Genomic DNA, 24,921 nt, shown 5'->3' with positions numbered 1-24,921 from the left:
ACTCCACCATTTTTAATTTCTGCATAATTCAATTATTGAGATGTAAACAAAGTCATTTAGAGTGGTGGTGATAGTAACTAGGGATCACAATGTCTACAACACAGAAAGTCATATTATTTGCTATTCAAAGTAACCAGTGAACCTGCAAGTGTTTTATGAATTTTTGTTTGTAAATATGATAACGCTAAGATACTGATAAATCAGAAAATGTGTTTACTTTGGGTTCTTTTATCTTTACAGTGGCCTACATGTATCTCTACCATAAATAGATAAAAAATGCATTTTAGGCCAAAAGCTTGTCTCAAAACGATCGTAAAACAATGTCACAGACTTTAGGCAGCGTACCTATAACCATTTTGTATAATAACTTCGGTAAAGAAGCTTTTAAACTCTTCAGACGTCTGGTTCCTATCACCACTGTGAACAATTTTGATTCTGATCAGACACTAATAGTTTCTACTCTGAATGACTTTGTTTACATCCTAATGGTTTAATAACACAGAAATTTTGAGAAACCGATGGAAGCTCCCCCAACATCAGAAGGCAAACCTGCCATAGGTACGCTGTTCTAATGAACCCGCCCTAAAGAGCATACGATATGGGGAAAAGGGTTCATCAAAAGCATGTCTGAACTGAGATAAAAATCTTTTTTTCCTTTATCAGCCAGCACAATTTTAGTTAGTGTTTTTATTTTAATTTTTCATTTCAGTATTGTACACATGGTGTGCCATGCTTTGAGTGGGTACTTCCAGTAGGAAGATGTGGAACAGGATTAAAGCTGAATTTTTGCCTTACTGTTTGTGATTTAATGTTGTCTGTGTTAACCTTTTTTATGAAAGCGTACTGGAGGAGGGAGAAAAGAAGAACACAAGACAGACGGTACATTATCTACAGACTTGTTTTGGCTTGCTAGTTGGTACATCAAATAAAAGCCCTTTCTTTATTTCAGTACATTTGATATAACTGAACCAAATGTGAAGCATTTGAATCGATGCTTGTAATGAAAATTTAAGAAGATATATATATGAAAAAGAATAGAGATATTTTCATGGTATGTTGTTGTACAAATGTTGGTACGGGATGTTAAAAAAATGTGAAAGAAACTCAAGTCCTTAATTGTTTCAGTCCCTTCTGGTTAAGGGCGCTCTTTCTCTGTAGCCCCCCTTCTTTTGTATCAGACCCATGTCTTACAGAGCACAGCCCAGAGCATCCAACTGTAATTCAAAGAAATCCACACGCTAACAGGCCTTATTTAAGACTGCGCTCAGTTCTCGGTCTTGGGCACAGTAATATGTGATATAGAGAGGCTGACCACAGCTCTACTTTGGCATATCATGCAAATGGTCCAGTATAACAGGAAAAAATGGGAAAATCAGCTGTTTGCTGTTGTGTTTGCTCAAGTACTTTAGCTTTAGTCACAATTTCTGTTGATTTACCACATTTAGAGCAATTACAGTTCAGATATCAACAGATTAAAATGATGAACTAAACACGATGCACACAGATGCACATTGATACGGCATTAATATGCAAGTTCAGTATAGTTTTCCTTCATTTTGTACGTAGTTTAAACAGCTGAGTTGATCTTTTTTCAGAATTGTATGGAATTGGTTTATTGATTATTGGATCATTTTCTGAATCATATTCATTTGCAAGAGTTTGGGGAAGTCGGGGCGTTCCCCAGGGTGAATAGGCATTTTTTCAGTTTTGTAATAGATGTTTTTGGTACAGTTGCATTTTATTTGCTGCTGTGTACAAAAAAAAGTAAAAAAAAATTGAATGGCAAACTTAATGATGATGATGATGACAAAGCTGTCATGGTATGTGTGTTTGGTTCATTTGAATGCTGTTATTGGCAGAGTTGAGTTCTTTTATGGAGGAGCTCACCTCCTGCGATCATTACACTCTGTCATAGTGTCCGAAAGGGAAAAACAAGAGAAGAAAACATTTTAACAACTGTTCATGGCTGCGTCCATTGTACATACTGTTGCTTTTTTTCCATGTTGATTTTTCTTTTTCCTCTGGGGGGAAAAGGAGAGCGATAACAGATACATTTTTTGAGCGTTGCATAGTGTTTATATTTATCATATTTTTGCTTTCAATAGAGCTATTGCAATAAAAATGTGGTAATGTAACTGTGGCTCCTTTGCAGTCTTCTTTTTGGCCTCCTGCTCTGTTAGTGTGTGTTTGAGTATGAGTGAGTGAAAGAGAAGCTGAACTAAAACAAGTCAGAAAATATGAGCCTCGGCTCACTCTGGACTTTGATGTTTGTTTTTTAAAGCACATTTAGAGCAGTAGTAGCACGCCAATGAGAACAGAACAGCAGCTTGTTTCCATTGCAGGTCAAATGAAGCAGTCTAATGTGTTGATTCACCGTTTCTTGTATTTTTTTTTTTACTTAGTTATGCTCATGGCTTGAAATATATTTGGTTATGTATTTTTCAGGTGGCTTTAAGGACATTAATGCCACTTTTCATTACAGATGACATGCCATTGATAATGAGACAGTAAGGAGTCTATTATTCCTGCTCATAACCTTTAAAAAATGTGGCCCTTTAATGGCCTTAAGCGATGTCCCACTTGGAGGCCTCCACACCACTCCAATGATTATTTTACGTGTACGGATGAAAATGTGATTAGGAAAAAGTTTAGTAAATGCTGAGCACTTATAACAATAAAACAATGACCTGTGGAAGAAATCGGATCTTTCAAGGGCCCAGATCCTACATTGTTCCCTGTGGTCCCCTTATGATGTTTATGTACGTTGATGTGCCAAAAGTAGTCATAGTTTAATTTCACATGTCCATTTCTGAACCTTTCTTTTTGTTGGTGTGCCTTTAAGATTGATATAATGACCTGTTTCCTGATTGCTGCCCTGTATTGTGACTGTCTGAGCTGAAGCTCTCCCTATATCTTCACATTTAGTGGGTGAGGCTAAACTGCCATAGGCTGACTTGGCAGATATATGTAAATCACAAAACAATGAATTCCAAACAGGCTGTTTTTGCAGCTTAGTTTCCATACTTGTTATGGATTGGAGAGTAAATGGTATGTTTTGAAACTTTAGCAATGTGTATAAAGTACAACATGCCTCACTAGCAAGTAAATACAAATAAACTACTCTCTCTCTCTCTCTCTCTCTCTCTCTCTCTCTCTCTCTATATATATATATATAAAATGCACACATATATATTACATATTCAATTATGCACATTTCATATATATATATATATATATATATATATATATATATATACATATATATATATATATATATATATATATATATATATATATATATATATATACACCATATAATATTACATGATTACATTGCCAGAATATATATATATTCTGAACCTTGTGGTTTGTAATAATATACTATACAAGAAAGAAACTTCTTATGCTGCTTATAGCAGGAAACTGCCCTGCCTTTAACTAAGGATGGCTTTGAGATTTACAACCAGTGTATGAGTGATGGAGGACAATTACACGACAGTTTATAACACCATGAAGTTTTTATCTCTGAGAAGTCAGGAGAAACATCAGGTGTGATTATCACTTTTCCATTGCAGTGCATCTCACAGCTTAAAGTCAGTTTGGCGCCACCTATTGGCGACCCTGCCTGACAACACCAAGAGGCCAAGGTCCATTTTTAGGATTAAATAACCTGCACAACAGAGTGAAGTCCATGATCAGACCAACCTATCCGCTGCATTTGCATTTCTTAGATCTGCTGCTCAGAGGCATTTCAGGTTGTTCAGTAACAAGACTGGTGAATTAACTCAGGAAGTCAGAAGCCATCCAGAGAAGGAAAACAATGATACTGTTGCTGTCAAAACTTTGTAATGGCACTCACAATACATGAAGCTGTCAGTGTTTTCGCCAAATCTAAAAAGTGATTTCACTAACCATGGACTTCTCAGAGTTAGTCTTTTGTCCTTTGAGATATCCATTCAAAAAGTAATTGAAAAGAACGTTCCCGTTTTTGTGTTTTTTTTTATCTTTCTGTAACACCACTGACTGAAAGAATTTTGGGACAAGATTTATTATCAAAATAAAATTATATGTTTAAAGTAATTCACCACAGGATCGACGATAATTTACAATGATTACAACAACAAGCTTCAAAATAGTTGTTTCAGATTAAATTAATGCTCCTGCATTTGTGAAGTCACTGGTGTGACATGCTGATTTTTATGCACAGCATGGCTAAAAATCACTCAAATAATAACGCAAAAGAAGAATGATCATATTTTTGCTGGTCAGTTCAGGAATAAAACAAAGATCACACATATCAACATTCTGTGGTTCATTCTTGAGCTCATTTTTATGGCTTCAGAGTTGTGGGACATAATTTGCCACTGCAATAGTAGAATGACCCCAGACATTTTACTGATAGCCAGGAAAGGTAAACAAAATGGTTTGGTGGTTAAAGTTTCTAGACCATAAACATCACGGTAGCTGGTTTGACTTCCAGTTGAAACAGCAAACTATGCTGAAATAGTCCATGTTCTTCTGTTTCTTTGCTGTACTTTGACCCACGTTGTTGTTGACCTTTAACACCATTTACCTCTTGATCAACCTGGGTTTCTACAGCGTGGGCCCTCTGACTCATGCCCTCTTTATCTAGCCAATACTTCAAATATGGGTCCAAGAAGATTGTCAGCTGTCTATTGCCTTTTCCCTGTTTACTAAATGAAATAATAAACTGAACAATGGAATTCCCACACCTGATTCTGTCTCATTAGATACACAAACAAACACATACAATGTTTGTGCCAGCAGTGTGAGTAAGCAGCTTGCGGAAAGCGGATGACTGGTCACTGCAAATGAACTTTTGAATGGAGGTTGGCCTTTCCCAGAAGCACTGAGCTTATGTGCCTCCCTGTGGGCATTAAGCAAGGCACCTCACCAGGGCAGCCATTATCTCTATAAAGGGATCCAACTGCTGCAGAAATCTGTTAGCCAGCTAATTAACAAGCTGACCGGTTTTCAACGACAGAGGCGCTGCTCCGGTTTCTCAAGCAAGCCTGCCGTGCCATCGTCCCTCCAGCTGCTTCTCAAAAAGACAAGCATTCAATGATATTTGAGTCATGAGGATAAGCTATTTGTGGCCAGTTGTGGACACAACCTGAAGCTTCTAACATAATTTCTAACATCTTGAATACTGTTGCTCTATGAGTGAATGTAGAAATGGTGGCCATTGTTCCATAACCAACAAAAGCCACTACAGAGTTGCTTTGGTGATGTGACTATTGTACATCTCCCTCAGTTTCTCGTTACTATGGAAGAAAAGATGAAAAGAAAAAGGACAAAAGTGAAGCAGGTCTAAAGTAGATCTTATGTCTTTATCAAAAATATTATTAGAATTATTAATTCTTATTCTATTCTTGCACACAAAGGAACATGATTGGAGTGGGTTAAAATAAGTAAAAACGAGTAAAATGCATTGATGTTTGTCTCACTTAATGCTGTAAACAGAAAAACCCAAATTGGTTAGCCTTAGATTGTTTAGTTCTAGATTAGTATGTTTTTGATTGGTTAGCCTGAGATTGGTTTACCTGTGATTGGTTAGCCTGAGATTGGTTTACCTGTGATTGGTTAGCCTGAGATTGGTTTACCTGTGATTGGTTAGCCTGAGATTGCTTGTAAATTGTAAGCTTGAGCTTGGTCGACCTGTGATTAGTTGACCCAAGATTGGTTAGTCTATTATTGGTTAGCCTCTGATTAGTTAGCCTGTGATTGGTTGGACTATGATAGGTTAGCCTGTGATTGGTTGGTCTATAATTGGTTGGCCTATGATTGGTTAGCCTGTGATTGGTTGGTCTATGATTCATTAGCCTGTGATTGTTTAGTATGAGATTGGTTAGCCTGAGATTAGTTAGTGTGTAATTGGTTATTCTAAGATTAGTTTGCTTGTGATTGGTTAGCCTGTGATAGGTTAGCCTGAGATTGGTTAACCTGTGATTGTTTAGTCTGAGATTGGTTAACCTGAGATTGGTTAACCTGTGATTGGTTAACCTGTGATTGTTTAGTCTGAGATTGGTTAACCTGAGATTGGTTAACCTGTGATTGTTTAGTCTGAGATTGGTTAGCCTGTGATGGATTAACCTGTGATTGGTTAACCTGTGATTGGTTAGCCGGTGATTGGTTAGGCTGAGATTGCTTGAACTATGGTTGGTTGTCCCACCACTGCTACTCGCACCTGTTCTACTTTTTGGAGTCAGAGCAAATCACTAGCTATCTAGCTGCAAATGATGAAGGAGCCGTGGAGGAGCCCCTAGAAAGATATATTTGTGTCCTTTTAATAAACATGCCAGATTAACTGCTAGGTACAGTAAGGGAAAAAACAAACAAACAAAAACCCCAAAAACAAAACAAAACAAATAAGTTGTCAGATGGGGTTTGATAGCACTGGTCTACATAGGTGTGCAGTTATAGCCTAGACTAAACTACGCCATCAGCCTGGTGTGACGCTTTTGTCGTCAATACCTAGAAAACTGTAAAGAGGCACCAATCCCTTGTCAAATTACTTGGGAAGCCACCCTGATCTTCATCACTGGATAACCAAAGGGGGTGAACCACAACTTGCGTACTTGCGGACAGATATTTCTGCGTCATTAAGAGGCCAGTGTATATCCAGCTGGCTGTCCACTTTAGGGAAAGGAAAAGAAGAGTGTGAGGGCCTTTGAGCCTGTTTTTGGGCCATATGATCAGTGGCAGCATGTGATAGCTGTCTTTAATTTCTAACATGGCTGCGGAGTAATTAGTTGTGCTCCTCTCCAGGGATGTAGTATTTGCTGTAGTGGACTTGAGTTTCAAAACAGTCTGAATGGGCATTTGCCTGCATGGCACTCCCTCTTAACTCATTAAAGCAAAGGTTATGAATGAATGAAGTTCTTAGTGTGTCCTCCAATGTCCCAATCCCCGGAAACACGATGGATGATGGCCAAAAAAAGTACCCCTCCTCAATTCCACCCTCATTAGGCCTGATCTCCAAACAAACCTGACTAAGCTAGGGTTTAACCATAAGCCCTTCAGTCAGCAATAGCTCTGATGAGGGCCGAGCGCTCTGACGCAGCAAGTGACCTACTGTATGTTCAGAAGTGGATGCTTTTGGAGTTGCCTGACTTTGATATGCATCGCATGTGGGTTTAACAGATACCAGATATGAACTGTGACTAACTGGGTGTTAGTGGCACTTAACTAAGTGGAAAGGTTGTCTTCTTTGCTAGAACAACCAGCACAGACCAGCAAAAGCAGCAAATGTTGTGTTTTGGATGTTGGTATGCTGGTCAAGCAGCTATACCAGCACCAGACCAGTACTAGACCAGCATAGACTCAGCTTTATCTCCTTTCTAAAGAAAGCTAGATATTTTCTTCTTCATTAAAACACCTATCTTACACTATATGCCATTACATTGTGTGGTGGTAAAAAAAACACAAAAAAAACCAAAACAAACAAACTGGTTTTGGCTTAATCTGCTGTTAGTATGCAGAGCAAGGTCAGAACCAGCCACATATTAATGTTAAACCACAGTTTACTAGACTAGGGAGTATTTCCTCAGAATTCCTATAACAAACATTTTTAAGCCATTAGTTTAACTTTCAGACTTTCTCTGTCAGGACATATACATGCATATCTGTTCTGCTTACACATGTATCCTCACATTTTGATTCGTTGTGTAATCTACATGGTGCTTTCTGCTTAATTCAATGTACCTGCTGCACTTCTTGCACCTCCTGAGGGTCCACTACAACTGTGCATGTCACTCAAGTGGAAGAGATGTGATCCCTGGCTGTGAATAGTCAAGCACAGCAACTACTATTACGCTTGACCCACCGCTGCAGAGGCTGCCAGTTTGGAGAAAAGATCATCAAACAAGCCAAGGCACTCAACTTGCCCCCCAGTGCAAATCTGAAATTTAGGTAACATCGTGTTCCAGATAGCTTTTGTTATCTGGGTAATTTTGTTTTCAACAGTGCTGCTGTCTATCTAATGTAAGTATTTTAGTGTTGCTATTAGGATCTCACAGACTAAACAGGCTCCAAATCTAATATCATAATCAGAACATGACGTACTATTAATAATAACTTTAGATTAATCATGTGGCGAGCTCAACAGTTGTGTAAGAGTCTCAACACTATGTAGGATTAGGATCATTTCAACCTGAGCCGCTGTGAGCTCTGTACCAGTCACAGCAAACTAACGTCACCTTCCTCTGGATAATTAACATTGGAGATTGGCAGATCTAAAGGTGGGCAATATGACAAAAATATGATAGCACAGTACTTGAAGACATACGATACAGGATATGTATCAGGGTATTTAATTTGGGGTTGAATTGGAACAGACACAATGCACAAGTAGTGCCACATTTGAAATGATTATATTAATTCTTACCTTTTAGAGTTTTTCTACAACTGTACTCAGTTTTGACTGCTCAGTTTTTCAGAAAAACAGTAAAAGCACTCTTCTGGGACGTGCCTAAATGACAAATAACATGGCCTGTAATGTTACCTTTGGTAAAAAAAACGCCTAATATATTAGAATTTAACATGAATATGATTTCATTTATAACACAGTTAATCTGTATGGCAAGGAAATGTAGAACATCGTAAATGTAAAAAGATATATTTACTTTGCTTTTCTATAAATCCAGAGACACTTCGATTAGGATTTCCCATATTTTGCCCACGTTCTGTTTCCATTGAAAGTAGGCTTGTTTAACTTAAACAATTTGCCAAGTGTTACAGTAAAGACATATAAATGTGGAAGACAACAGTATTTATCTAATAATGTTTTAACACATGTAGTGTCAGTTGAAAAGATGCAATTTTGTAATTCACTAACTCCTTTTTGTGCATTTGAAGAGTGAAATCACAAGTGTAGGAGAAATAAAACTTTTTTTAATCTAAAATATGCTTCTTAAGTTACATTAGCTTATAATACTTAGCAACACTGTATGTGAAACACAATATGTAAAAAAGTATTATGAAATGAATAAAATATGTTCTCTACATCGTGCAAAACATGCATTTGCTTGAACTTTTTCTGTAAATTTTAGTGCACATTTTCTATTTATTTGCTAACTTTAACATTTTGGAAATAAATAAAACATTTAGTGTAAAATGCACCATGACTTTTGCACAGGCCACATTTTATGCCCCCCCAATATCTTACATTCAGCAAAAAACTGTGCATTAAAGATTAAACTGTGCGTTTTTTTTGTATGTACCTTTGCATAAACGTGTATACCCAAAAATCCACTGCCAGGCCCAAAAAGTGCATCCTTTACTGTGCATCACAACATCCAGTTAAACAGGACCAGTTAAGCATGGACCCTGCCATCGTCAGGAGTCAGACTGATCTCCTGACAGTAGAGTGTAACCTTACGAGTCCCTGTTAAGTCTGTTTTTACATGTGCTGGTCAATATTTTTATGCTGACAATGTCCACTGATATTCTAATAAAAGCTTATTTTAACATACTTTTTCATGATCACTTTGTACCTAACCAGATTTCCAGCTAAAATGGGCCTGTATTAAGACCTCTGTTTTGTTGCGTTGATAAAGACTATTATCATAAGCCAGAGGCTAAGAGATCACTATCCCTGCTTCATGATCCTATTGATGGATTAGCAGCCAAATGTCATGGGCAAGACTCAGTCAACTGGCCCTTCTACAGATTATTAAGGAGCTGCTAACCTCCCTAAGCTCATGGCTTAGTCTGCTTTGGTCATGAACTAATCTGTGGAGGAAAGAAAATAATGAGAGAGAAAGAGAAAAAGAGAGAGAGAGAGAAAAAGAGAGAGATGACCAAAATAAAAGATGAACCTTGACAAGAATATTCAAAAGCGTGATCTGATCTTTCCAACGCTTTGCACACTTCTACTAGTTGAACACAAATCATCTAAAACATGGCAATGCCATCTGAAATGTCCGTTCATGTGTAAAGGTTGCACTCCGAAACAGATATTATGTAAGGAAGTGCCTGGGTTGGGGGAAGATGTCTACATGGCACTGTGCACAACTGAGTCTGAGGAAAACGTCCAGAGACACAATCAGTCAGCAGGGCTGTATTGTGTTGCATCCAAATCCTTGTTGGCAGAGAGATTACTAAAGTCAGAGGTAAGGGTAAAGGTTAAGCCTGAAGTTCCTAAACAGCAGTCAGGATCAAAAAAGTCCTGTGTGTACTACAATTAAAAAAGCCAGCAGTACCCCCTCTAGTGGCTCTTGAATGCAAGTGCATTTCTTTCAGCAGGACAGTTCTATGCAAAAGCTATACAGATCCTCTACAGAGAACAAACCTCTGCACACTTTAATGCACAATTACTGTTTATTTGCTGAATCTAACATGTTGGAAAAAAAAACAAAATATGACTAAAGTTATGCCACCTTCTATATTTTGTGTTTTTACCGATACTCAGCAGATAAATAGAAATTTTGCACTAAAGTTTGCAGAGAAATGCCATATTTATGTGTTCTCTGAGATGATGTGTTTGCATATATTCACTTAGAAAAACAACAAAACATCTCATTTGACTAGGGATGTTTAAACTTTTGCATATGACTGTATCTACCAGTCTAAAAAAAAATTAAATCAAAATGCAACACTGGCAAGTTACCATGACAACATAAAAACTTTATTGGCCATGCTGTTTGCAGATACTGCAGAGTTTTAGAAACAAGACAACAATGAATACTGCAGAAATGTTTATGCTGACACAAACATATGTGGACTTAAGATTTTTTTTATTTCAGTCTCTTAAAAGTTTATAACAACTTCTGGATAATAAACATAAAAAACAGAATCTGAAATACACATTCTTGCACCCTATGATGACTCAAATTCAAAAAAGATTTGAAAACAGTCAAAGGAATCATTGTCTCTCTTGTTCGCCATATGTACAATATAAACCACACTGTGGTGCACGGTGACATGAGACCCAGTAGAAACTAAACAAACTCACATTACTAATATTCTACTGATTTCAACAAATTATGGTTAAATTAAATCTGGATTAGAACAGTAATGCGTGCTTGATCAGGTGTTTAAACTGGCAGTGGGCACCTAAACTGGGGGAAGGTAGCTTTCAAGAAAAATTCTGTCCACTCAAATTCAGTAGTTTGTATAGGTACCTGATGATGAGAATGAATTATGATAAGAAGAAATACACAGCCAATTCAAGCTTAGTTACATATATATATTTATATAAATATATATATAATAAAATACTGTTTCATTTGAAGCATGTTTACTTTGTACAAATATCTGTGTAAGTGAACAAGTGAGCTAGCATGTGAGTCAGTGAGTGAGTGATTGTGTAAGTAAATGAACACGAGCCAAAGAACCCAGAAATTCATTATAAAGTACCACTTAATGTTTTACACTAAAAAGGTGTTTTACACAATATACACATTTTATTACTTACAAAAAGAGATAAAAGTTCTATAGTTAAAATTCTTGGATATTCAGTGTTAGTACCACCAAGAAAAGGGAGAAAGAAAAGAGTGACGGAAAAGAACGAAAGCATTAAAAAAAAAACCAAAAAAAACACTTAGTCGCGCTAATGTAACTGTTCAGTGCATTTTTCTCTTTGATGTTCAAAGTGCCGATTTGGTAACAAGGAGACAAATCCACTCCTGAAAGAAAAAGAAAAAAGAGCACTTCTCTCCAAAAAATATTATCTGTGTACCACCATCAAAATTTTATCAGGAAAAGAATTTCTTTTAAAGAAAAAAATCTCTTATAGAAGAGAGGAAAAAAATGCACTTTTTATCACTCATCCGTCATAGCACCTTTCAGAACTTTTTTTTTCCTTTTTGAGGTACTTCTTTAAAAAAGAAAAAAAAAAGAAAAAAAGACTAGTTATTTTTCAGTTTTTTTGCTGTGTAGAGTTGAAGATAAAGCACCATTGGAATTCCACCTGTTCTCGACGTAACGGTTGCAGTCGCCACGGTGATGGCTGATCCCTGGCAAGGGGCCACGATAGTGTTAGCATAAGCATCGCTATGTTACGTCGTCCTCTTCATACACACAATACAGCGGCTCACGCGTGTCTGGAGGTTCCCTGCTTTCAGCGTCTCTGACTGCGGCTTCCTGATAGGAGCAGATGAGGACGAGTCAGTACACAGATCCCAGAGAACTTCCCAAAGACATTGAAGTGTTAAAGGGGAACTTCACCAAGTATTCAAAAGTTCTGCTTTATTCAGTCTCTAAGATGTAAACAAAGTAATGTGAAATGGTGCACTGTAGAGAAACTCAGCTTTCTTCACAGTGGTGGCGAAAAGAACCAGGGATCACAATTTCTACAATGCAAATATATCCAAAATGACCAATGAACCTATGTGTGTTTCTTTAAGTACTATTTTGCTGTACAATGCTATGCATATACCTCTCCATTACAGCTGAGACTAGCTTATCTCAAAACTATTGTAAAACAATGTATCAGGCTTAAGGCAGCACATTCATACTGTAATATAATATAATATGCAATAACTTTTTGCAAGGCATCTTTTCTTGGCATTAAACGCTTCAGACGCCTGGATCCTACCACCACTGTGAACAACTCTAAAATTTCACATCAAACCACTTGGAATGACTTTGTTTCCATCTTAAAGATCTATTTGTGTAGAAATTTTGAAAAATTGGGAATAAAATAATCAGTATTACAGAGGAAGTTCAACAATACTCGCTTTACTGATCATCTACTGATGAACTTGTTTCTGAACATTATTTCCATGCCAACTTTAACCAGACAAGAGGAAGGAACAGGTAAGAAATGCATGTGTTGGCATCAAAGTAGCTACAGATCTTACTTAAATATGCAATACAAAATCTGCTCCAATCACAAGTGCTGATTTAGGAGTATGTTTTCCTTGCTACCCATACTAGTATCCGCTATGTGACACAAAACAGAGCCTTATTCATCAGTGTTGCATATGGTCAAATCTGATCATGAAGAAAGTGCACACAAATTTCATCAGTTTTATCTTAGGTGAATCTGTATGATCACAATCACGTCTGGTAGGAGTGTGTGTAAATTTGAGCAATATACTTTAACAGCCTGAAAAAAAACTTGATTTATGGTTACATAGTTATTGTCAACAATGTCATTAATATCAGCAATAATAGTAGAAATAGAAAATAATGATAATACTAATTGTGCACCCGGAAACCTTTGTACTAAAATGGATGTAGTTCTTATGTGCACACTGATATTAATAAATGCCAGGCCTATAAGGACCTTTGCTTTACACAACTGATAAAGCTGACCTAGTACAGTACGAGCCACTGCAATATTATTGATGAAGCAGCCATTTTTTTTTAATAATCACATTACTCTGAAAGCAAAAGCTGCCACATGTTATTCATTACGCGCTTTATTCTTTTCAATTTTTTTATTCTTGTCAATTGTAATTTTTAAACCATAAAAATATTTAAGCTCTGGCCAGAAGTTGAGGCAGTGCCCCTCCTGCTCAACCTCAAACTCCACCTATGAGCTTATGGGTCTGCTGAATACTTGCAATAAATTGGGGGCCTGTCCACCGCAAATAAGTTACTTGCGCGCGGACGCTTGTTTCTACGCACTGAAGCTGAGTCATCAGTTGAACTCACGTTATCGATTGTTTTGTTATTATACTACAGTTTCCTGAATTGGTTCTATGCGACTTTGATGAATAAGGGCTCATGAGCTGCACAGTGGCAAACAGTTTATTTTGCATCTTGTTGGCTACCTGAACATTTCATTCCTGTCAATTGTGGCCAGCCAGAAGCTGTAGGAGTTGCCATAGTAGTTGCAGGTTCCGTGGCCATGGCACTCGATGAAGGGAGACGAGCGGAAATCCTCCAGACAGGAGCCAGGAGAGGCCAGGGCCTGACCAGAGCCTTCCGCACCTGCACTAGTGTGCTAGAGAGAAAACAAATGGCAAATAAATATAAGATCCATCTCTGTACAGACTAACTGAACTAAAGAATTTTTAATGTTTTTTTATAGCTTTTTACCACTATAAGCTTGAATTGCATACACTGGGAAATTAGCATTTAATTTTTTTGCAAATTACTAATATGTCTTAATAATAGCTTAGTCTGAAGAGGAACATTAAGGCTTGGTATTCCCAGGTAAAGATTAAGCCTATTCCTGGACTATGCATACTTTTCTGTTTCTCCTTTCAGAATGCCATGTAGGCCAGGGAAATGCTTGAATCCCTATCTAGAAAACCAGTACTAAACATTGCAAGAGGTTTCCCTGATTTTCTACAGCTTAGATTTAAAAAAACAAAATCATATTTAAAGGGTGGTGAAGGGTGAGAATGTGTTGTGTACCATCATGAAGGAGTAGCCAATCCACAGATCGATCCAATTTTCAGGACACTCTGGCACCTGGATGGTCTGGCTATGCACTGCAATCACCATGGCTGGGGCTTCACATACAGCACATCTAAACACATTGAGTTTTGCTTACATGTAGACCCTTCTTTAGTAAAGAGATTATAGCATAATGAAATAGTCATAAAAAATCTCTAGTAGCAGATGCCATTTGAGCCCAAGCTTTTGCTGAGCTTTGCTCAGCCTTGCAGTCATACCTTAAAGGGTTAAATTCTATTAGCCGTAAGTATTCAAAATGTTTGTACATTAAAATCAGGAGTAAACTAGCACTGAATGATTGACTTTACAGCTGCAGTAAACCCCGAAAATTATATTATGCATTGATTAAGTGTAAGAATGTCACGATCATTTAGTAAATAAAGAGCAGAGTTCAAAATATAATTACAATTTAACTAACGGCTATTTTAGTAACAGGCTTGTGTTCCCAGAAAATATGTATACATGTGCCCAGAGTGTGCCCGGAACAGAAATGACGGTTGTAACTGGGAACCAGACCCTCTCTGTAAGACGTATGATAAACTCTGTGTGTGATTTTTCTGTAAGTGAAGCCCCTCTCACCCCTCTGCACTTACCTGCTGATGAAGGGTTTGATGCTCTCTCCCTTGATAGGGGCCATACTCATGGGCATAGGCTCAGGAGTGGACAGCCAGTAAGAGTAGTCGTTCCGTGAGGCAAAATTGCACACATTGTTGATGTTGCAGAACATGAAAGGCATGGTGCTGAAACGTTTTAGACAACTCCCAGCAGTACCTGAGAGAGGAAAAGAGAGGGGCAGAGGATAAGCGAATTGGTAAGACAAAGAAACATGCAAAAAAAGGAATCAGTAGTTTAACAACACGTTACAGATGATTATAGTTTCTAGTTGTGTTAGAACACCCAGGCTTGAGGATGCACAAAAGTGGACCAGACAAACATTATTTGTCTGGATATCTGTTTTTTTAACAACTTTTTGTTTAACATTAATCCACATTTGGAATAAGTCCTGATATGTTTGGCTTGAGAACATTTTGTTGCAGCAAGAAGCAAGAGGTGGCCGTGCTTGTTAAACTGATGAAGCCGTGCTGCAGTCTTCCAAACATGAAATGGCTTCCCTCACCAACATGAACAGGGGGCTTAAAAGATTTTTAAGTTAAGTGATTTCACAGTTACTGAAAAAAAGAGACAGCACATAGCTACAGTAACAGTGGCTATTTACAGCCTGTAAACATGCAATAGCAAAAGCTGCCAAACCACACCACTACAGAGAACAAAGTTAGCTTCTAACAAAATTCCTGAATACAAACCAAGTTTATTTACTCCAGTTTAAGCACGAAATCACATTAGCATCGTCAATTGGTGGCAGTTACTGGGCGTGATCCAAATCAAACAATGATATATTGCACACAATATCACAAGCCTACAGTGTTGTGCAGGTCTGTAAAACGTGTAGCAGACCTGATCCTGCCATTCTGTTTGGAATACCATCCAGTATATGTGTGTGTGTGTGTGTGTTATGACTGTTTAGTTAGACTGTTAACCCTAGCAAAGGATGAATTTTCAGTTCTCTCACCCAGGTCTTGGCCGTGGGCTCTCTCATTGCCCTGCACATAGAGCAGAGAGTAGCCATCGTAGATGGGTGTGGTGCCATCTGGGCATCTGGGCACCTCTACACTCTGGCTGTGCCGTGTGATCAGGAAGCCATGTGCAGCTGAGACTAGACCTGGAGGGCCTGGAGAACCCTGAGGGCCTTCTGCACCAGGAGGGCCTGGGAAACCCCTGTCTCCTGAGGATGGTTACAACATGTGGGGATTAGAAGAATGATAGAAATGGAATAAATTGGTGTGTGATATGGATCTTTACCCCTTCTTCATAAGCAGTCCTGGTTTGCCAGGATATGGCTAAAGGCTGAATGAGACAGACCAAAACTGTCCTTCTTTAGCATGAAATGCGTGTAACAGCATTACAGCCTTTTTGACTGATTCACTGCACATGCAAGACTGATCTGTAATACAAGCATCATGACTTCATGTACGACCTAGCCCTTACCTGGCAGCCCAGGTGCTCCCTGATCTCCTTTTCTTCCAGGTATGCCACTGCCTCCTGGGGGTCCCTCAGGACCTGGCTGACCGGGGGCACCAGGCTGACCTATGGAAGTGATGTGAGATAAGTTACAGCCTTAGGCAAACTGTTACTAGTCATGTTGCATTTACTAATATACCAGTACTCATTAGGTGCTGCTTGTGACACTGACCTTGCAGACCTGGCTGCCCTTGTGGTCCTTGTGCACCTCGGACTCCTTGGAGGCCCGGGGGACCAGGCACTCCTTGCTCACCTTTTACCACAATGGGAGTTGGAGCTAAACCTGGTTTACCAGGAGGGCCTAGCAAAAAATCAACAGAAAAACATCAGAGAAGCCATTTTGGTAAGAAGTAATGATGGCTTTACAAAGAATACACAATGGTACACTCACCTGGAGGACCGGGATCACCAGGCTCACCAGGGGAACCCGTAGATCCAGCAGGACCAGACAAACCTTTAGGTCCTGCAATGGACATACATACAGCAGATAACCTTATTAAAAAACCTAATGCTGTAGATGGACAGGGGAATTCAGTGCTGTAGTTCAGCATTTAGATCTGACCGACCTGGGAATCCACGAACGCCTGGAAGACCTACATCTCCTTTAGCTCCAGGATTTCCTGGCATGCCAGCAGGGCCCTGTCCGGAAAGAGAAGCCAAATGTTACTTAAGTCAGGTCAGTCTGAAGTATTTTTAGAGATAACTACTACTGAAACCCTATCAAAATTTAGTTATAAAGCATAACTTGGTCAGTTTTACAAAGTCGATAGCCTCATCCCCACTAAACATTTATTTATCCTTTCATACTCGTCCTGTAACTCACCGGTGAGCCTTGAAACCCAGTTTCTCCTTTCTCTCCAGGTAAGCCAGGTGATCCAGGAACTCCTTGAAAGCCTTTCTCACCCTTCTGCCCTCCAGCTCCTGGAAATCCACGGGGACCCTCTGGGCCAGGAGGACCTTTACAGGCATCAAGATAGAATTGGCGTTTAACCTTCTGCTCACCATTAAATACCACTAATGACTTGTTTCAGCCTAATGTCAGGACGTCTACAAGGGCCACAACTTGCAGCACACCAACAAAATATCAAAATCATACAAACTATATTTCCGTGCTTGATTGCATGTGTCTGTATTGGTCTGTGTGAGTAAATGTATGTGTTTCTGTCAGTTACTGGTGTTTTGCAGATCGTGGTTAATGAGTGCTTTATAAACCTTGTCCTTGAGAGAAAGAAAGTCCAAACATTAACACAATGAATGTCTGTCCATGCCACATCCCAGACTCTATTATGATAAAACTGTGTTTTAAAGATAAAAAAGAAATGAAAGAACCATAATGTTGGGCATCAAATCAAGGAATCTAACCTGGAGGACCTATATTGGTTTCAAAGGTCAACAGGTTCCCAAAATTCCAGAGAGAGACAGAGCCCGGCAGCAAAATGCAGATTTAAAACAAGGAGGAGCAAAAGAGCAAATGTTAGCATAGCAACATAGTAAAAGGGGAATTCCACTGATTTTTCAACATTTCTGCAAAATTAAAGCATTAAAAATGTAAACAAAGTCATTCAGAATGATTTAATGCGAAATGCTCCTTCTTATAGAATTGTTTCGTAGAGGTGGTGATAGGAACCAGACATATCAAAGGGTTTAATGCCTCTATATGCTACCTAACAGAAAGTACTACATTAAATAGACACAAATACACTGCCTGATGCCTGAGACATTGTTTTATGATTGTGAAAAGGTTTTGGACTAAAACATATGTTTAAAATAAAGTCATGGCACAATGTTACATGCAAGGCATTGTAAGGAGAAATATAAACCAAAGACAACTTATTTTTTCAAATTCACCGTTTTTTTTTTTCACTATCAATATTATCAACATCACATATAAAAACAGCGTAGGTTCACTGGTCTTTTTAGATAATAAATAAAAAGGCTATATTAGTGTTGTAGACATTGCAATCCCTGGTTCCTATCACCTGAATTATGCAGAAAAATTGAAAAATCAGTTCCAACATTTGGGGTAAACACAAACACTGCAAAAAAGAGATGATTTTTGTTTGGCCTCCACTTAATAAGCAGGTTCTTTCACATGAACATTCAAAGCAATCAAACATCACACTCATTTTACATGGAGATTCAGTTAATACATATTCCTCAAGAGTGGTTTGAATCTAATTGTACTCCAGATACAAAAATTGAAGAAAAACACTAAAAGAATGACATTCTGAACCACAAATGATCTTGGCTATACATAAAACAAGATGACTGATTTCCTCGATCAAAGTCCTGTTATTACACAAAACGTGGGTTGAGATTCCTTTAATTGTTTCCACAGCTCATCTTATGGCATCACCTGTATCAAACTTGTGTAATAGCAAATTAAGCAAGTTCTTAGAATGATCTAATGCAGTGATAAGACTACAAATTTAATAAAAAATGGGGAGCAATTGTAGAGCAGAGGTCACCAATCTTATCCACAAGGCTGGTGTGACTGCAGGTTTTCATTCTACTGATGAAGGAGCACAACTGATTCCTCTCAGTCTTCAAACAACTGATGAGTTATGTGAGGTGAGTTCCTGCTTTGTTGGAATGAAAACCTGCAGCCATATCGGCCCTTTGCAGATAAGACTGGTGACCCCTGCCATGATCAATTGATAGTTATTTGACATGCATGCAAGAGAAATTAATCAATTTCTCTCAACATCTTCCTGAAAAAAGAAGGTAAGTATCCATTCATGTTCTGTATATAACATTAGGATTGAGGAAAATGGCTGGACATAAGCCCTGTATTATTTCCAAGAAAAGACATCAAAAAATCAAAGAATCTGTATACACTGAAGAATCTGACCTGCCAGGCCTGTCACCATCAGGAGTCATCAGGATGGATCGAAGACATGCCGCGGGAAACAGGAGGTACACGTCATACCCAGAGTGCATCTGGGTATATGTCTAGCCAGACACATACTACCCCAAACTGGGCTCCTTTTTAGGCTTGTTTTGATAAGGGTCATTCTACTATTGCAGTTGCAAATGGTGTTTTGAAATTTTCAAGCCATGAAAATGAGCTCAAAATAAGATTAAACACCAGCTGAAATCTGTGCACTCTTTGTTCTATTATTGATTAACCAACAAAAAATATAAAACGCGTCTTTTGGGTTTTTTGTTGCACAACATGACTAACACAGCTATGTTATGTTGTGTATGAAAAAATCGCATGTCACAGTAGTGTCTTCACAGATGTTGAAGCATTATTTTTATATTAAACAATTTTGTTGCTTGTTTCTCAGTTAAATCATAAAAAATGCATTAAAATTATTGTTCAAACTATGTTAACTATATTTTAATTTCATACAAAATTTATTTTGATTATTGTATACATTTTATAAAGATTTTTTTTCTTGTCCCAAGATTTTGTCAGCGGTGTTACAGAAACATAAACAACAAAACAAAACAACATACATCAAAACAAGCAAGACCAACTCTGAGAAGTCCACAGAAAGTGAAATAACTGATTTTTATTTCTATAAAATTTGGCTAAAATACTGACAGCTTCATGTGTTACAAAAAGATTGTGTAAATGGTATGATTTGTGATTTTTAAACTGAAATAAAATAACAACATGAATGCAATATTTAAAAATTTCTACATAAATTGTGACTGAAACTAAAATGGCTGTGGACTATATTTTGGAAAGCTCTGATTTGAGGGATTTTGTTAGTGATGTTACAGTCAGTGGTGTTACAGCTTCACTGATGTAGTGGTAGAATGACCCTTTTATTAACAGTTTTATTTACTTTTATTTAAAATAAGTATATATTTTCCAAAACAATTTTGACAGGGAACCAATCTATCTGTTGGAGCCTATTTCAAGGCTACTTCTTATCAGATGACATCAAACCATTATCCCAGTTCATTTTGACTGATGGAGCCCATATTGGACAGTTCTGTGATGGCTTTAAATTTCTTAAACATTCAGACACAAAACACAGTTCCCATGCAGGTGAACACACAACATACATATGCAACACTCAACATCACGTAATTGGTGATCCTGTTTATAAATGACTAAATTCAGTGTTACAACAGACAGAGACAAAACCCTGTGGAGGCAACACGTAGCCTTCATTCCCCAGGAGCAAAGAGAGGGGAGGGAGTGAGGACACATAAGGAGGAATGGACAGATGAACAAATAAACAGAACAAGTAAACAAATAAATAAACGCGGACACCGTGGATCAATCCATGCTTATCAGGCTGTGGTCGGGCTTCTGTAAAACACACTGATTGGTGCGTGCAAACCCTTCAACCTCACACACATTTCTGAAATCCACAAATAATGAGCAGATGGGTGTGACAGAAAAGTATGCGTGCACTGGAATGAGTGGGCAGTTGTGTACGTGTGCAGGACTCTTTGATTTTGTGCTCTCTCTTTGTTTTGTGTGCAGTGACACGGATGCAAAACACTTTGTGCTGATTTGTGCAACATTCCATGCAAATCAATCACATGATTAAATACATTCAAGATTGCCATTCTACTGTCTGGTTCTATTTATCCAACTAAACTGTTAATTACAGTACTGTATAAAGATTTTTGAATCTCATATCTATGGTGGCTGAGAAGACCCAACAAACTGCAAATAAAAAACGAGCTGCAAATGCAGAAAACACTTTCATCAAAATGTTAACGCGGGTGCTGCATTTTACAAATGCGCTGCAAATTTGTAGACACTCTGCAAACTCAGAAATCACTTTCATCAAAATGATAACACTGACACTACATTTTTTTAAACACACTGCAAATAGAGAAAACGCATGCAACTTCAGAAACGCTGATAAGCCAATCACAACACAACAGAGGTGTTTCTGGAGGACACTCAAAGAGGATGCTGCCATTCAGACTTTTCAATTCTTTGCAGCACATTCAATGTTAACTTTTATTTAAGCAGACTACTACTGTCACTGTATCGTAATGGGAATTAGCTGTAGAGTGTAACTGTAAAGGTTAAACTAGTCATACCAGAGAACTACAATAGCACAGCTATGACATGTCAGATAGCATACTAGCCAGCCAGGTTAACATGAACTTGGGATGTGAGTGTCCACGGTCTTATATACTTCTCTTAGTGATATTCCATCATAGATATTTCATTCGCTTTGAGTCTTCCAGAAACATTTCTGTTGTTATGTGGCTCACTTTCATTGTGTTGTGACTGGCTTTTGCAGAGTTTCTATAGTTGCATGTGTTTTCTTAATTTGCAGTGCGTTTGTGAAATGTAGTTCAGGTGTAGTCATTTTGATGAAAGTGTCTTCTGCGTTTGCAGCTCATTTATGAGTTTGCAAAGTGTTTTTAATTGTACTTGTCGGCCACCAGAAGTATATAAGAAGGTTTACTACTGGGAGAACCAGACTGCAGAGTCAATTGACAAGGACAACCCTGCTCCTCAAGAGTTACAGAACACTCCAGAAGCAGGACTGGAGATTCCAGAATGTGTAAATTATAAGATGGGGCAACTTACCTTGTCTTCCAGGTAGACCAGGAGGACCTGGACCACCTTTAGGGCCCTGCAGAGACTGACCAGGAGGACCAGGAGGCCCCTGACTACCAGGAAGGCCCTGTGGGCCAGGGAATCCTGCCTCTCCCTTTAATCCTGGGTATCCAGGGGCACCAGGCAGTCCAGGTAAGCCAGGGTCTCCTTTTGAACCTGTATTATAATAGAAAGCCATAGTGAATTATATTCCTTTGTTGGTGTCGATCTCTTGAGAGAAACAGACAAAAAATCCCGGTTCACTGGTGATAAATCTACATCGTTTAGAACTGTGAAATGCTTTACCTGGCAACCCTGGGAAACCAGGTGAACCCACGCTTCCAATACCTGGAGGACCTAGATGGAGAAAAAAACAAAAAGGTGCTTTAAATCACGACTATGTTACAAACAGGTAGATGCAGACAGCATAATTAATATGTGATTTCTACATTTCAAATAGCTTAACTATTTCATGTTTTGGTGTATGAGCTACTTCGTCTTGAATTTATCATAATACAAATCTTACATTAGCAATCTTACCTGGGTCTCCCTTCACTCCGGCAGGTCCAGGAATACCGTCACGACCAGCTTGACCCTTTTCTCCAGGGAAACCAGGTGAGCCAGGTTGGCCAGGTTCTCCTGGCCTTCCAGGTGCTCCATTTAGGCCAGGTGCTCCTGCGGTTCCATCCAAACCCTTAGGACCAGGAGTACCAGGTGCACCTACAGCCAACAGCAGCAACAAACTTTTGTTATGTTGATGATATGCACTTATGAGAGAACAATGTATTATAAATCTAACCAGAGCAATGAGTCAAGGATTTTTATACTGTTTGTATATTATGGCAGAATGTGTATTTGGTTGTACTGCACCTTGTAGTCCTGGGAGGCCGGGATCACCCTTTGTTCCAGGGTTTCCAGGTAATCCAGGAAGGCCTGGAGACCCTTGCAGACCTTTTTGCCCAGGGGATCCAGGGGAGCCAGGATAGCCAGGATCACCCTGTCCACCAAGGGCAGAAAAGTTAAAACCATCAGATTCTTTTTTATATGCACCCAATACAAGAAATTTTATGGTACTGTTCAAACACATAGATTCTTCTTACCTTGGGCCCTGGAAGTCCTGGTTGTCCAAATCCTGGAGTGCCGGGCTCTCCTTTGGGACCGGGGAACCCTGGTGCTCCTGAAAAACCAGGCTGTCCAGGTTGTCCAGGGAAACCAGCGTTTCCTTTAGCTCCACGAGGGCCTATCACAGAAGGGACCAACTCAGCCTGGCTTCATCATCTCAAGAGGCCAACGCCTCTTAGTGTACTTTACATAAAGAGTTGTGCTACAGGGAAGACCTTACCAGGCAGTCCCATCTCGCCCATACTGCCTTTTAGTCCTGGGGCGCCAGGTGCTCCGGGTACTCCAAAAGGTCCAGTTTCTCCTTTTGGGCCTATGGTTAAACAGAGGGTGTTTCTGAGAACTTCCTTAAATATACACACACTGATCTGGACTCTTGCAAAGGCAGAGAGAGGTTTCTCAATTTATAGGAAAGAAAAAGTTACCTTGGGGTCCAGGTGAGCCAGGACGTCCATCCAGTCCAGCGGGACCTGGGTCTCCTGGGAGACCAGCAATACCTTTTGCTCCCGGAAAACCACCAAGACCTGCAAGAGGTGGGGAGGGAGAGAGAGGGAGAGACAGAGACAGAGAGAGAGAGAGGGAGAGGGATTACTTTTGATTATCAACAGGTGAATAGTGAAAACTTAATATCCAAAATACATCATATCATCATCAAATGCTGACCTCTCAATGAGCCTGTTTGCAGCTTGCATTAACATGTGTTTTGTGTCTGTGTCATATCTGCATAAACATTGACTGGATCCCATTTACACTTTTTACTAAAATGTGTCTCCAGTTTGAAAAGATGAGATCCGCTTTAGCTTTTTCTGCATAAAAAGCACATCAACACAGATGTCATTTCTGTTTTACTTTTGTTTACTCTTTCCCCATTCTGATCTGAATGGACAAACGTGGCCTGGATGCACCCATCGGCCCGGAGTAAATGAAGACACTTGGTCTGGGGTCATGTAGTTATATAGAGATATGAAAACACATTCTGTTTACACTAGTGTTCAATGTCAAGATCAGTTTCTGACCACTTCTGAATGTGGTTTGAGTGATTCAATCGTAATCTGCTAACAGTATGTCCTGACGGTGTTTACACTTGACTTCTCGTGTGGTAAAGTGAAATCTGAAATTGATACAATCACCATCTCATGTTTTTGTTTCTGCCTGAGTTTAGAAAGAACAGGAAAAAGGCTGCATATGCAGTGATAAATATATCTATTCACGAGGACTGCACAAGAACATTGCAGGCAAATGTTAAGTAAAATAAATTTGCAGTCGCCCACACTAATAGCTGGCTTTGACTTAGGAGATTACTGGATAGGGATTGTTTGAGATTTTTGTGTTTCAGGATACTTTGCATTTGCCCCAAAGTTTTACTTGAGCTCTAGCCACTCACCTGGAGGTCCTGGATCTCCCTTGGCTCCTTTTGGCAAATTTTCAGGAGTGATGAGGCCAGGAGGACCTGGAATACCTGGATCACCTTTGTCTCCCTTTGTTCCTGCATTACCTGGATTCCCTGGCCGTCCTGGGAGACCATCATCACCTTAAATTGCAGACAAATCATATGTGAACCAGGGGTAAACTTTGGATTATGGCTTTTAAGAGTTGGCAATAGAATAAGATATACCTTTCGGTCCAGGGAAGCCTGGAACACCAGGGTTGCCAGGGTTACCGGCAGTTCCTGGAGCACCCATTACACCCATGTCTCCCTTTGATCCTTTAGGTATGGGTGACAGTTAGAGAGTTTAGAGCTTAGAGCAATTTAATATCGGCTACAAGTGATATACATGTGCTATTACAAAGGAAGGGATAGCAAAAAAGAAACAAGATAGCTC

The 24,921-nt window shown here is 38.9% G+C and overlaps 1 protein-coding gene across 2 annotated transcripts in view; it reads right to left on the bottom strand.

The window, feature by feature from the left end:
- Positions 1 to 10,626: 10,626 nt before the first annotated feature.
- Positions 10,627 to 24,921, bottom strand: part of col4a5 (collagen, type IV, alpha 5 (Alport syndrome)) — a 59,403-nt gene continuing 45,108 nt past the window's right edge. Inside the window, exons 32-52 of one of the 2 annotated variants that reach the window (XM_036596521.1) lie at positions 24,714 to 24,803; positions 24,483 to 24,629; positions 23,524 to 23,622; positions 23,322 to 23,411; positions 23,080 to 23,219; positions 22,850 to 22,976; positions 22,520 to 22,699; positions 22,286 to 22,336; positions 21,971 to 22,156; positions 19,304 to 19,312; positions 17,815 to 17,823; positions 17,276 to 17,409; positions 17,019 to 17,091; positions 16,844 to 16,915; positions 16,625 to 16,753; positions 16,420 to 16,518; positions 15,944 to 16,156; positions 14,967 to 15,144; positions 14,332 to 14,446; positions 13,743 to 13,915; positions 10,627 to 12,105 (exon numbers count right to left, since the gene is read on the bottom strand). In XM_036596521.1, coding sequence (XP_036452414.1) covers positions 12,021 to 12,105; positions 13,743 to 13,915; positions 14,332 to 14,446; positions 14,967 to 15,144; positions 15,944 to 16,156; positions 16,420 to 16,518; positions 16,625 to 16,753; positions 16,844 to 16,915; positions 17,019 to 17,091; positions 17,276 to 17,409; positions 17,815 to 17,823; positions 19,304 to 19,312; positions 21,971 to 22,156; positions 22,286 to 22,336; positions 22,520 to 22,699; positions 22,850 to 22,976; positions 23,080 to 23,219; positions 23,322 to 23,411; positions 23,524 to 23,622; positions 24,483 to 24,629; positions 24,714 to 24,803 — 2,399 coding nt within the window. In that variant the 3' untranslated portion in view covers positions 10,627 to 12,020. The remainder of the gene's footprint in view (positions 12,106 to 13,742; positions 13,916 to 14,331; positions 14,447 to 14,966; positions 15,145 to 15,943; positions 16,157 to 16,419; positions 16,519 to 16,624; positions 16,754 to 16,843; positions 16,916 to 17,018; positions 17,092 to 17,275; positions 17,410 to 17,814; positions 17,824 to 19,303; positions 19,313 to 21,970; positions 22,157 to 22,285; positions 22,337 to 22,519; positions 22,700 to 22,849; positions 22,977 to 23,079; positions 23,220 to 23,321; positions 23,412 to 23,523; positions 23,623 to 24,482; positions 24,630 to 24,713; positions 24,804 to 24,921) is intronic. The other variant, XM_036596522.1, reaches the window with a different exon arrangement.

The sequence above is a fragment of the Colossoma macropomum genome, unplaced genomic scaffold, assembly GCF_904425465.1.
Source record: "Colossoma macropomum unplaced genomic scaffold, Colossoma_macropomum, whole genome shotgun sequence".
Classification (NCBI taxonomy): Eukaryota; Metazoa; Chordata; class Actinopteri; order Characiformes; family Serrasalmidae; genus Colossoma; species Colossoma macropomum.
This window is presented reverse-complemented; position numbering and strand designations above follow the sequence as displayed.